This window comes from Mauremys reevesii, unplaced genomic scaffold, assembly GCF_016161935.1.
Source record: "Mauremys reevesii isolate NIE-2019 unplaced genomic scaffold, ASM1616193v1 Contig131, whole genome shotgun sequence".
NCBI classification, from domain to species: domain Eukaryota; kingdom Metazoa; phylum Chordata; order Testudines; family Geoemydidae; genus Mauremys; species Mauremys reevesii.
In genome coordinates, this window is record NW_024100751.1 from 79,373 (window position 1) to 93,006 (window position 13,634).

The 13,634-nt window shown below is 57.7% G+C and overlaps 1 protein-coding gene across 2 annotated transcripts; it reads left to right on the plus strand.

Annotated features, from left to right (window-relative positions):
- Positions 1–4,873: 4,873 nt before the first annotated feature.
- LOC120392986 (protein FAM170B-like) lies at positions 4,874–6,993 on the plus strand. 2 transcript variants are annotated; one of them, XM_039517638.1, is made up of 3 exons: positions 4,874–5,152; positions 5,878–5,915; positions 5,961–6,993. In XM_039517638.1, exons 1-3 carry the CDS (start codon positions 5,083–5,085, stop codon positions 6,771–6,773), a joined length of 921 nt encoding a protein of 306 aa, XP_039373572.1. In that variant the 5' UTR covers positions 4,874–5,082; the 3' UTR covers positions 6,774–6,993. The 2 variants fall into 2 exon arrangements, with proteins under 2 accessions (XP_039373572.1, XP_039373571.1); XM_039517637.1 differs by having other exon boundaries at positions 5,878–6,993.
- The last annotated feature ends 6,641 nt before the right edge of the window (positions 6,994–13,634 follow it).

Consider the following 13,634-nt stretch of genomic DNA (forward strand, 5'->3'; position numbering starts at 1 on the left):
CCTCACTCTGACGCACCGTCTGCCGGAGGCTGTGGCCTGAGGCTGAATCCAACTGCGCTTTCTGCTGCCTTCTGGGGGCTGTGGTTGGGCCTAGGGCTGCCTGGCTCTGCCTGCTGCTCAGGGGAGCAGAACTGCCAAACACCTGGCCCCTCTGGTGAGCTCTGCCCGCATGCAGCAGGGACAGCTCATGGCTCAGATCTCTCAGATAACGGGATCAGCGGCCTGGGGAACCCATCAGGGTCCCTGTCCCCCCAGAGAGGTGTTCCCAGCAACAAGCCTCTCTCCCCATCCCTATACTTCTCGCCCTATTGTTTTATCCCTTCCTTTCCCTTTCCCTCTTCTCCCCTCTCTTCCACTCCACTCTCCTTGTCTGAGTACCTGTGTGCGACAGTTATGGGTGCTCCCGAGATCCCTCAGATCCCCTCCCTTCAGCCAGGGCGGAGGCCTTGTGGCCAAGGTGCTCAGCCGGACTCGAGGAATCTCTTTAGCTCACCAAAGAGAGGGGTTAAGTCACCACTTGATCTCGGTTTATAAGTACCTACACAGGGAGGAGGTACTTGACCCTACGGGGAGGCTTTTTAGTCTAGCAGACCAAGGCAGAATGAGATCTGATGGCTGAAGGAAGCTGACGTGGGGCCAATATTTTAAAAGAATTAACAGACTGACCCGGGTAATTATAGGCCTGTCAGTCTGACATTGATCCCAGGCAAGATAACGGAGCTTTTTCACCACGATGCTTGTGGCTGACCTGCACTGGCCAGGCAGACTAAACCGCAACACCTTGCCAGCAGGAACTGCCCTGAAAGCCAGCTCAGGTCACGTGTTTAATTTCTGGTGCGATGGGCCCGGGCAAGCCTGGCCTGCTGGGCCTGGGGCCGGCAGAGAGAAGAAGCACAAAGATCTCAATGGTTCTGCATGGCACAGAAATGGGGTGGGAGAAGGGGGAGCCGGGGGGTGGGGAAGAGCCCCCAGATCAAGACATGACAGCCCTGGGGTCCTGTGTGCATCTCCAGGGGCTTGGGGAAGGAGGGCGACACAGGCAGGATGTGGTATGTTTCTGATCGCTCAGAGGAACCGCAAGAGAGGAGCCGAGAGCAGAATCGCTCCTTTGATCTTGGAAACCCACAAATAGAAAAGACACCAGAGTGAGACTCCCCCGCCCCAACCCCTCAGGGTGCGAGAAGGGGGTGGTTGATTCACTCGTTCTACCACAGGTGACCTTCGGCAAGTCACACAGGATATGACGACTCTGCACACAAACACTCACAGCTGGCCCTTGCCAGCTTTCTTGGGCTCGTGGGGCTTGGGTTTAATTGTGGGGTCCTAGACCCCCATGTCTACAGTGCAGTTAAACAGCCCCTTAGCCCGAGCCCAAGTCAGCTGTCAGGGGGCAGCCGCAGGTGTCTACCTGCACAGTAGAGATACCCTCAGCCGCTCCGTGCCTCAGTTTCCCATCTGTAAAGTGGAGATAATGGCACAGCCATGCTTCAGGAAGGGGGAAATTCATTAATGACAGAGAATTGCTATGGTGATGGGGCCCACAGATGGAGCTAGGAGGTTGCACGGCTAGTCTATAAGGATACAGGAACGGGGGCTGCTGCTCCGTCCGGAGCTCAGTATCCCAGCACATACGGCCAGTCCCTGCTCCTGCTCAGCGACCCGGCAGTACGGCCAGCTAAGGACGGGGAGTATTGTTACACGTGTGTACACAGTGCTGTGAATGCGCACAGCCCTCTGCCAGACACAGCCCTGCCCCAGAGAGCTCAGATTATAAAGCCCCAGGCCAGTTCCCAGGGACGTCAGTGGGCGTCTTGCCATTGACTTGACTGGGGTTATGGGCTCTTCCAGACTATCCAGCCTCGCAGTGTCGGGTTCCCTAATTCCTAGGAGGGCAGGTTTGCCGGATCAGCACAGATCTGCTCTGCGGCTGGTCTGGCATCCCAGCTCCTGCTGTACACAACACTCCACTGGCCATCACCGCCTTCTCCGACAGCACCGCAGGCTCCTGGTCTCACCAGCCCACTATCATCCCTCCTCAGAGCCCAGGGACAGCTGCAGGCCCCAGGAGAGATCAGGGCCCCGTGTGCCTGGTGCTGCACGTACAGAGGAGAGGCAGCCCCTGCTCTGAAGAGCTTCACTCTAAGCGATCAGGCAAGGAGTGAGGGAAAAGGACGTGTCATTAATGCCATTTCATAGCGGGGACCTGAGGCCAGAGAGACTAAAGGACTGGCCCAAGGTCATGGAGGGAGTCGCTGGCAGAGCAGGGAATTCACCCACAGCGCAGGGCTCCCCCTCCAGAACTTCCATCTGCAGCTCCTGCTGTACCCAGATAGGCCCATATCCCCCTGCTACCGACCCAGCTGATACTAGCCCAGACGCAGAAGAGACTGATCCTGCTCATCCGGCATCCACTGATCCAGAACCGCACAGGGGCCGACAGCCCCAGGAGTGTTCCTTGGGCTGGTGAGTCTGCGATGCTGTTCTCAGCTCGACACGCAGGGGGCTGGGCGAAGAGATGCAGCACAGAGCTCACAGCCCAGGGGATGGGGAGGAGGGGGCTTTACGCCACCTTTGCACCCTCCCCAGCCTCAGCTGCTCCACAGGCTGGGGCAGCCCTTGCTTTACCAGCCAGCCCTGGGAGCCTGGCTACGTGACAGCAGCCTCCTGGGGTGCCCGAAGGGTCACAGAACTGCTCAGAATCTGCCCCATGACAGGCCCGTCCCACCCCAACCTTCCCCCAGCACACCCCCTACAAGCGTGCAGCGAGCGTCGGCTGCCCCATGGCTGTGTAGGAGGAATCGGCTCCGGCTGGATGTGGGGCTTCACACCGCTCCAGCCCTCTCGTGCAACGGGAAGGGGCTCCGGGGCGGGAGCAGGGGAGAATCTCCCCCTTGATCCTTTTTTGAGACCTCTCAGGCCCTTTGCCTCAATAATTGCTAGTGGCAGTGAGTTCCACGGTTTGTTCTGGGTTGTGTACCAAGGTGCTTCCTCTTGCCTGCTTTAAATAAGTTGCCTTTTAATGTCCTTGGGGCATCTCTTGTTCTCGAACTGTGGGAAAGGGGAAATTGGCCACCACTGCACCTACCCTTCAGAAATTGTACCCAGCCATCACCTGACACTTCTCCTTTCCAGACGAAACAGTCCCAGATCTTAACTCTCTTCTCTCAGGGGAGTTCCCCACCCTGACTGTCTGGGGCCATGATTCATTTCCTCCTCTTCTCTGACCCACTGACATCCTGGCAGCAGATGCACTTCTCTCCCTTCCAGCCGCTGCCGTGACTCAGAACTCCTTCGCTTGTGGCGGTGGTCAGAGCGGGCGGCGAGATCAGGACGGCCAGCCCCCAGCGGTCCAAACTCAGGAGCCGGCCCCAACATCATGAGATTGCCCTATAAACACGGAGATCTTTTTAATGTATAAACGTTGATGTGAGGGGGTGTAGAGACGCCACTCTGAGCAGGAAGGGGTTAATGGAAGCCTGTGCCCCTATCAGCCCCCCCGCATTACACCTGTATAAGGTGTCAAGTGTGTAGGGAAGGTTTAGAAGAGGGGAAACCCAGTTCTGCTTCCTACAGAGGCTCTGGGCAGTGTCCCCTTACGAGCCCACCTACGATGGAGGCCTGAGAACCCCAGAGCCAAGGACTGGAAGCAGGGGCGGCTCTAGCACCAGCAAAGCAAGCACCTGCTTGGGGCAGCCCATTTGCAGGGCCGGCATGGGAGCTGAGAACCAACAGGGGGCCCTGGGAGCTGTAGTTCCCTGGTGAGCTCCCTGCCTATAGAGCCAGCCCTGGAGCAGGGAAAGAACTACATTTCCCAGCATTCCCTTGGCCACTACCAACTGGAAAGGAAGGAGGGGACCTCAGGCGGCAGCATGCTGTGAGTGCTGTGGATGGCAGGGAGACCAGATTGGAACATTCACAGAACAGGACACTCCAGGGGGAGGGAAGCCCCCCTCTGCACCATCCACTCCCTCGGACTGGGTGGGGTTGGGTGCAGGTGGCAGTGACACGGCCATGGCTGGGGTGTGTCCCTTTGAACAGACAGCAGCGAACCTTGGCATGAGTTCAGCCTTGAGAGGCCTTGGTTGATTTGGGGTCTCCTTGGGGGGCAGCTAGATCCTGGTGGGGGTCTGAGAGGCCTCCAGGGGGAGGAAGAAAAGCAGCCAGGAGCCACCATTGGACACTCCTGAGCAGGGGACACGTGCCCCCCATCTCCCCCTCCCCACCTGGAGCCTGCAGCGCTAGTTGTGGGGTCAGGGTGGGGTGAATGGCAGCACAGCGAGCAGGCCTGCCTGGGGCCCGTGGGCAGAGGGGAGTGGTGGTTTGGGGAATTAGAACGGGGGCTGGGGGAGGCATCTCCGAGCAGCTCTGTGCTGGGGCCACTGCCGACAGTGTCTGTTTCTGTTTGTCCATTTAGACTGGCAGCTCATCGGGAGAGGGACCGTCTCTCACTCTGGCCTGGGCAGCGCCCGGCAATGGCCCTGGTCCTGACTGGGCCTCTCGGCCCCACCGTAACCCAAATCAACACTAATATGAATGGTCCTGCTCTTCGGTCTGTGCCAGCGCAAAGCCAGAGGCTGATATGGCTCCACCCTCCCTGATCGGAGCCCGGATGGGCCCTCCCGGGGCTTGTGCAGCATAGACCCAGCTGAGTGGTTTGGCTGGGACGTCATGAACTCGGCCCTCCCTGGATGGGACTCGAGGAGGCTCTGCCGGACCCAAGAGCAGGTGGCCCGGAACTCGGCGTTGTCATCCCAGCTGGCAATGACCTCACCCAGCTCAGAACTTCTGAGCCATTCGGACCCAAACAGCCGGATGCCGTTTGGAGCAGAACATTCCAGGGCTATTCAGACCACAACATTCTGGTGCCCCTTGGATCAAACCGTTGGCTCAGGTCAGTCGTGCTCCTGTCTCTGCTGCCTGCACTGTGAGAGTTGGAGATTTAGCTGGAGAATTGGACCAGAACCGCCATCCCTTCCCCCGCAGAGACCCGGACTTTCTGGCTAGTGCTGGGACAGAGACCCCAGCAGGTTTCGAGGACTGTGACAAGCACCAGCCTTGGCCCGAGTCCCCAGAGCCAGGACCATGGTGCACAACCAAGGGCTTCCTGCCGAGGCCCCAGAGACGAACCTTGGAGCTGCCCAGGACGGGTCAGGTGAGCAGGACATTCCCTGGGCCCACAGGACACTCGGGGTCCCTGGTCAAGGAGGAACTCGAACTCTCTCTGCCTCCCCAGGGAGGTTGGGGGGGGGGAAGAAACAGAGACCCCCCCCCACCAGGGCACAGTGGGGGAAACAGACTCCCCACGTGAGGAGAGACAGAGCCCTCGAGATGGTTCAATGGAAAAGAGGAAGAGGGACACACACACACACACACACACACACACACACACACACACACACACACACACACAGGAGATCATATCTGGGGGCACGAAATGGCTCTTCCATGTAGAAACGCCAGTGCAAAGAGTCCTGTGCCCTTGGGGTGAGGAGCCTAAGCCAGGGGCCTTGGAGATGGGCACAGCCCGGTCGCAGGCTGCCAGGGTGACAGATGTCAGGGCTGAGGCAGCCCAGTGGGGCAGAGTGTCCATCCCCCCAGGCCAGGGCAGCATGGGCACCGACAGGACGTTCTCTAGGGCTCTGTCCAGCCTAGTTTCCAGTGTGCCCAGCGAGGGGGCTCTGGCCCTTCCCTGGGGCAGCGTGTCGGACCCCTGACCGGGCGCTCCCCTGATAGTCGCACTCAGTGAGTCCCCTTCCCCACCCCCTCCCCCTGCCCGTGGGGGGCCCCTTTGGGCCTGGGACACAGGGCTGGGAGCGGGTGGGGGACTCACCGCAGGGGGCGATGGCCGCAGGACCTGGGCTTTCATTCTGCTTTCAGAGTCGCAGAGATCAAGGGAGTCGCCCCCTCATCAGGGCGTCTCTGCCGGGAGCCCTGGTCCTGAGAAAACAGCGGAGCAGGGGGTCTCTGCCGCAAGCCCAGTTCATGAGGAAACAGCAGTGGAGGGGGTCTCTGCCGGAAAGCCTGGTCCTGAGAAAACAGCAGAGGAGGGGGGCTCTGCCCCTGCTGGCCCCAGGGACCAAAGCCAGCACACCTCTGTGATCACATCTGTCACCAGCCACTCCTCCAACCGTGGCGTGGAACCCGTGGCCTCCAACCTCCCGTGTGCGCAGCCGCCATGTGAGTCTCCCGGCTCAGGCGAGAAGAGAAAGCGCTCGGCACGTGGCAGAGAGGCCGAGGAGGAGGCAGAAGAAAAGGCCCTTTATTATATGAAGGTCCGGGCTGTGAACGGCGTCTCAGTGGCCTGGGAGACCGGGGCCGGCTTTGAAGCCATTCGGAAGCGGCCTCGGATCTTTAAGAGCAAGTACATCGGCGGAGAAAGCTTTGCCGGCTCGGACCTGAGCAGCTCCCACACCAAGTCGGAGCTGGGGGACGTGGACTCGGAGGCAGAGTGCGGCGTTGAGGGGCCGGCAGAGGAGGCGCCGCAGCAGCAGACGGGAGCGCCCCCGGAGTGGCTCCTCACCATGGAGCAGGGCGTGCGGTGCCTGGCCTGCTGCCGAGTCTTTCCCAGCCTGGAGGCCCTGACCCACCATGTTAAGCAGGGGCTGCGCGAAGGCTTCAGCTGCCGCGTGTACTACCGGGTGCTGGGGCAGCTGAGGGCGAGAGACAGGTCCCAGGGGAGACGGCAACGCGGGGGCCGGGGACGCCAGCCACGCGTCCGGGAGTGCAGCAAGTGTGGGGGACAGATACGGCGCCCACGCAAGGCTGCCCAATAGGCCTGGCTAGGCCGTGCCGGGGGGAGCCCAGCTGCTGGCTGAGACCGGAAACGACTCTGCCAGAGGACCCCTGAAGCCACAGGGTGGCGAGTGCCGCCAGCAGCGGGTCCGGGGCACACACGCCAGTCGCTGCCCCCGGCTAGGAAGCCCTGCCCGCTCCCGGCTTGCCAGCCAGACCCGATCTCCACCTGAGGCCAGGACAACGAGCTCTGGGCCTCGCCGTGATATGCCCGGGTCCCTGCTTGGGAAAGACCAGCGCTATGAGCATCAGGGCTGAGAACTGGCAGCTCCAGCAGCGCCAGGCCAACTGCATCCCAGCCCAGCACTCCAGACCCGCCCCGGGCTCCCCCGCCCCGGGGCCAACAGGCCGAACCGGAGCTGCCGGACTCCCTCCCCTCCACCAGCCCGGCCGGAAGAGCAACCCGCAGCTCCCGCAGCAAGGCCCTGCGGATGCCAGCAGAGCCCCAGACAGCAACGCCGGGCCCCACCCCTCCACAGGGCTCTGGCCGACCCGGACCAGCCACCAGCGACGGGGAAAGAACTGACGGCATCAGCCAGCCCTCCCCCTGCCAGGCCCCAGCCTAAAGCCTTGGCCGCCGGCCGCCCAGAGGGATGGAGGGTCGGTAGCAGATCCGCGTCCTTAGAGACGCACACGGACTCCAGCCCATCGACGGGAGGAAGGTGATGGGAAGACGTCTCTCTGCAGCATCCCCAGAGATGGACGCACAGGGCGGCTACAACACACAGCCCCTGAAGGCTGAGCCCTGGCCTCTGCCCCACAGAGCAGCGAGCTGGGAGGCGCCGCCGGCACAGACATCAGCTAAGTGACTTACTTTGGGGGTTCCCGTCGGGGCGGGGGGATGCCCTGGGGTCACGGAGCGTCTCAGGGGCTTGTGAGCTGGGCAGGGAGCTACATGGTCTGGGCAAGGGGCTGGAGGTCAGGAAGGTGAATGTGGGCAAGGGCTGGGTGAGAGAAAGGGGGGTGTGGGCAGAGGGCTGGAAGGGGGGTGTGGGTGGGGTCAGGGGCTGGATGGGAGGAAGTGGGGTGTGGGTGGGGTTCAGGGGGCTGGATAGGAGGAAGGGGGATGTGGGTGGGGGTCAGGGGGCTGGAGGGGAGGAAGGGGGGATGGGTGGGGGTCAGGGGGCTGGATGGGTGGAAGGGGGTGGGTGGGGTCAGGGGCTGGATGGGTGGAAGGGGATGGGTGGGGTTCAGGGGCTGGATGGGAGGAAGGGGGTGGTGGGTGGGGTTCAGGGGCTGGATGGGAGGAAGGGGGGTGGGGGTGGGGTTCAGGGGGCTGAATGGGAGGAAGAGGGGTGTGGGTGGGGTCAGGGGCTGGATGGGAGGAAGGGGGTGGGTGGGGTCAGGGGCTGGATGGGAGGAAGGGGGTGGGTGGGGTTCAGGGGCTGGATGGGAGGAAGGGGGTGTGGGTGGGGTTCAGGGGCTGGATGGGAGGAAGGGGGTGGGGTTCAGGGGCTGGATGGGAGGAAGGGGGTGTGGGTGGGGTTCAGGGGCTGGATGGGAGGAAGGGGATGGGGTGGGGTTCAGGGGCTGGATGGGAGGAAGGGGATGGGTGGGGTCAGGGGCTGGATGGGAGGAAGGGGGATGGGTGGGGTTCAGGGGCTGGATGGGAGGAAGGGGTGGGGTTCAGGGGCTGGATGGGAGGGATGGGTGGGGTCAGGGGCTGGATGGGAGGAAGGGGGTGTGGGTGGGGTTCAGGGGGCTGGATGGGAGGAAGGGGGTGGGGGTGGGGTTCAGGGGGCTGGATGGGAGGAAGGGGGGATGGGTGGGGTTCAGGGGCTGGATGGGTGGAAGGGGGATGGGTGGGTTCAGGGGCTGGATGGGAGGAAGGGGGTGGGTGGGGTTCAGGGGCTGGATGGGAGGAAGGGGTGTGGGTGGGGTTCAGGGGCTGGATGGGAGGAAGGGGATGGGTGGGGTTCAGGGGCTGGATGGGTGGAAGGGGATGGGTGGGGTTCAGGGGCTGAATGGGAGGAAGAGGGGTGGGTGGGGTTCAGGGGCTGGATGGGAGGAAGGGGGATGGGTGGGGTTCAGGGGCTGGATGGGAGGAAGGGGGTGTGGGTGGGGTTCAGGGGCTGGATGGGAGGAAGGGGGTGTGGGTGGGGTTCAGGGGCTGGATGGGAGGAAGGGGTGTGGGTGGGGTTCAGGGGCTGGATGGGAGGAAGGGGATGGGTGGGGTCAGGGGCTGGATGGGAGGAAGGGGTGTGGGTGGGGTTCAGGGGCTGGATGGGTGGAAGGGGTGTGGGTGGGGTTCAGGGGCTGGATGGGAGGAAGGGGGTGGGGTGGGGTTCAGGGGCTGGATGGGAGGAAGGGGATGTGGGTGGGGTTCAGGGGCTGGATGGGTGGAAGGGGGATGGGTGGGGTCAGGGGCTGGATGGGAGGAAGGGGGTGTGGGTGGGGTTCAGGGGCTGGATGGGAGGAAGGGGGTGTGGGTGGGGTTCAGGGGCTGGATGGGTGGAAGGGTGTGGGTGGGGTTCAGGGGCTGGATGGGAGGAAGGGGGTGGGTGGGGTTCAGGGGCTGGATGGGAGGAAGGGGGTGGGGTGGGGTTCAGGGGCTGGATGGGAGGAAGGGGGTGTGGGTGGGGTTCAGGGGCTGGATGGGTGGAAGGGGGATGGGTGGGGTTCAGGGGCTGGATGGGTGGAAGGGGATGGGTGGGGTTCAGGGGCTGGATGGGAGGAAGGGGTGGGGTGGGGTTCAGGGGCTGGATGGGAGGAAGGGGGATGGGTGGGGTCAGGGGCTGGATGGGAGGAAGGGGGGATGGGTGGGGTTCAGGAGGCTGGATGGGAGGAAGGGCGGTGGAGGTGGGGTTCAGGGGGCTGGATGGGAGGAATGGGGGATGGGTGGGGTTCAGGGGCTGGATGGGAGGAAGGGGGTGGGTGGGGTTCAGGGGCTGGATGGGAGGAAGGGGATGGGTGGGGTTCAGGGGCTGGATGGGAGGAAGGGGTGTGGGTGGGGTTCAGGGGCTGGATGGGAGGAAGGGGGATGGGTGGGGTTCAGGGGCTGGATGGGAGGAAGGGGCTGTGGGTGGGGTTCAGGGGCTGGATGGGAGGAAGGGGATGGGTGGGGGTCAGGGGGCTCGATGGGTGGAATGGGGGTGTGGGTGGGGGACATGGGGCTGGATGGGTGGAAGGGGGGTGTGGGTAGTGACTGGATGGACCCAGCCCATCCCCACCCTACAGAATTCACCTCATTCCTCCCCTGCCATTACCCCTTCCTCCATTCTCCCCACCACAAAATCAACGTCCTCAGCCTCCCCCCACAGCCAAACCCTTCGCTCCTCTAGGGCTCCATCTGGCTCTCACTACCTGCCCCTCCCTCCAGCCCACCGCCCCCCCAGTCCCCAAATCCCCCTCTCCCCTTCACTGTGCCACAGAGCCCAGCTCCTGTCCTGCTCTCACCCCCAAACGCCCTTCCTCCCTCCCCACAACTCCGCTCCTCTTCCCCCACCCGTTTCCTCTGCACCCCACCCGTGGGCTGGATTCACCTGTCCCAGGTCCGGCCTTGGCTTCTGGCCACACCACAACTCCACCAGCCACAATGGAGCTAAAGCTCTGACCTGCATCTTCACTAGGAGCAGGTTGAGCTGAGCCACATTAGATCCACCTGACCTTAACCCCAGCCCGTGTCTTAGTCCAGGCAAAGGGCCCGTGTCCTCCTCAGCGCCTGGCCCAGCTCGGTCAGGTGCTCAACTGAGCGAGAGGGACATAAAAATCTGCTAGGCAGCTTTGACATGCTCAGATCCCAGCTGTAGAGCAGGGAAAACATTCCCCACCGTGCACCACACGCCACAGCCGCCCGCCCGCCCTTCAGCTGAGGGGACGAAAGGCTTTCACCAACATTCATTAATGCAGCTTCACGCCCCTTGGCAGGAGAGGTAGCAGGTAGTAATTAACTCACTAGTATTCATCACCATGCAATTTTGACAGGTTTCCACGCCCCTTTTAGGTCTCATGTCCCGCCTTCCCACCCCGTTTCCGTTGGCGCCAGAGTGTGGCGCCATTGGCCATTTTGAAAAAAATGTGTGTGTGTGTTTGACTAGGGGAAGTGTTGTGTTTGTTTGTGCTTGGTACATGGAGAGAAAAAGTTTGAAGGAAGAGTGTGAGAGAGTGTGAAGAGTTAAAAAGAAAGTGAGTGAGGTTTAGTGGAAAAAAGGAAATTTGAAAGAAGAGAGGTAAGTTATTGAAGAAAAGAGGCTGGTTATGAAAGAATAGAAGGATTTTTGTTTTAGTTTGAAAGAAGAGAGATTTTTAGTGAGTTTGAGTAAGGAGAGATGATGGTAAAGGCTGAGTTTGGAGAATAGAAAATTTGGAGATAAATGTAAAAGGTGTATGAAATGTCAGGGTGGGTTAAGAAAAAATTAAATAATATTGTAAACTAGGTTTAAAAAGGGAAAGGCAGAGCCCGTTTGGTAAGCACAGGGTAAAAAAGTGAATAAAAAAAGCATTTAAACTATTCAATACCAGTGTAGGTTAAAAAAAAGAGAGAGGTTAAAAGAAAGAACAGGAGAAGAAAAGAGAGCCCTCTGTGCAAAGAGCAAAGATAGAGCACATGGTGAAATCAGAATGAGAGAGAGAAGCAGGCAGAGCCCGTTTGGTGAGCACAGGGTAAGAAAGTAAATAGAAAAGCATTCAGTATCAGGGTAGGTTAAGAAAAAAAGAGAGAGGTTAAAAGAAAGAAGAGCAAGAAAGAGAGCTCCTCTGCTCTGCAAGGGCAAAGCTAGAGAGCACATGGTGGTGAATCAGAGAGAGAGAGAGAATTCTCACCTTTGAAGTCTTTCTGTAGAATGAGGCAACTCTTCTGGTTCAGACCTGGTTCAGACTCCTCACCACCTTTGGATCACCCAGTCAGAGGTGGTTTTACAGCAGTTTTACAGAATTCATTTTCCTGAACCAATCCTAGAGTCCCAAGATTTTAAACAAGAGCCAACTCCCACCTTTCCCCCTCTCCTTTAACTGTTTTATTCTTATCTAAAGAAACGGACCCCCCCCCTGCATTTTCCCACCATGTAGCCCTTTTACAGAGGAGTGTTTATAGAAGTTAAAACTATAAGCTTTTAGTAACACACCATTTTAAACAGTTTTTTCCCTAGGTTTTAGACTAACACGTGTTATTTTTTTAGTAAGCACAATGTGAAGCTGCAGCAAAGCTCCTGTTAGCAAGGCAGCCTCTGTGAGTCAGTGGATCAGAGATAAGAAGGCTGCTTCTTTCCCAACATTTTTAACAAACACAGGTTAAAGTTACATTAAGTTTTGCAAAGGGAGAATGACTTGAAAAGACAAACCTAAGACACATCCCTTTTGTAGGTGTTGTAATAAAAAAAGAGCAGGTAGAAGCAACCTAGGCTTAAAACCCCAGGATTTTAGTAACAGACAGTTTATAAACCCCTTATTTTGTAAACCATTGAATTAGAAAGAAGATTGCTTCTTCCCCCACTTTTTACCAAAGAGAGGTGAAAGGCTTTCAAGGGAATAAGCACTTGAAAAGACATGCCTAAAGGAAGACACTTTTTTTTATTTAACCCCCTTGGCATAAGTGTTTCAATGAAAAAGAACAGGCAGAAACACCTTAGGTTTAAAACCCCAGGTTTTTAGTAACAGACAGTTTATAGACCCCTTATTTTGTAAACCAGTGGATTAGAAAGACAAAGAAGCAAAGCTCCTCTTAGCAAAGTAGCCTCTGTGAGTCAGTGGATCAGAGCTAAGAAGGCTGCTTCTTTCCCAAACTTTTTAATAAACACGAGTTAAAGTTACTTTGAAAAGACAAACCTAAGACACATCCCTTTTGTAGGTGTTGTAATAAATAAATATGGAGAAGCACCCTAGGTTTAAAACCCCAGGTTTTTAGTGACAGTTTATATTCCCCTTATTTTGTAATCCAGTGGATCAGAGATAAGAAGATTGTGTCTTTTAACAAAAGAGGGAGGAAAGGCTTGTAAAGGAATAAACACTTGAAAAGACCAGCCTATTTGAAGACCCATAACCTTCATTTAGCCCCTTAGGCATAGATGTTTCAATAACATGCAAGTCCGCAGAAACAACCCAGGCTTAAAAACACACAAAGCCTGTTTATAAACGTTTTTCCCTAGGTTTAGGCTCGCACTGGTCATAGGTGTTTTAATAAAAAAAAGAGCATGCAGGAACAGTCTAGGGTTATAAAAGTAATGAATAGTGACAACCCCCCCCCCCCAGGTTTTAGACTAGCTCTGGCTATTTTAGAGTAAACACTGTGAAGGTGCAGCAAAGCCCTGCTCTGCTCTTATGTAAACAACCAGGACCCTGTAACAACCCCCCCCCTTTTTTAACGTATTAAATAAACACATGAAATAACAAACGTACCTGAAGACACATTCCTTTATTTGTAGGGGTGTTTCAATAAAAAAAAGAGCATGCAGAAGCACCCCAGAGCTAAACCCACAAAACCCTTACTAAGAATAAGTTTCCCCCCAAGGTTTTTAGTGAGAACCACTTGAAACAGCCGTTTGAAAGTCGAGGATTAGAAAAGAAGACGACCCCTTTGAAAAACAGGCTCCCTGAAGACACTTGTTTTTTATTTAGCCCCCTTGGCGTAAGTGTTTCATTGAAATGTAACAGAGCAGGCAGAAGCACCCCAGGTTTGTAGGAACAGACGGTTTATATTCCCCTTCTTTTGTTAACATTGGATTAGAGAGGAGAAGTTTGTTTCTTTTCCCACTTTTTAACAGAGAGAGGTGAAAGGCTTGGAAAGGAATAAACACTTGAAAAGACCAGCCTACCTGAAGAACCATAACCTTCATTTACCCCTTAGGCATAGGTGTTTCAATAACATGCAAGTCCGCAGAAACAACCCAGGCTTAAAAACACAGAAA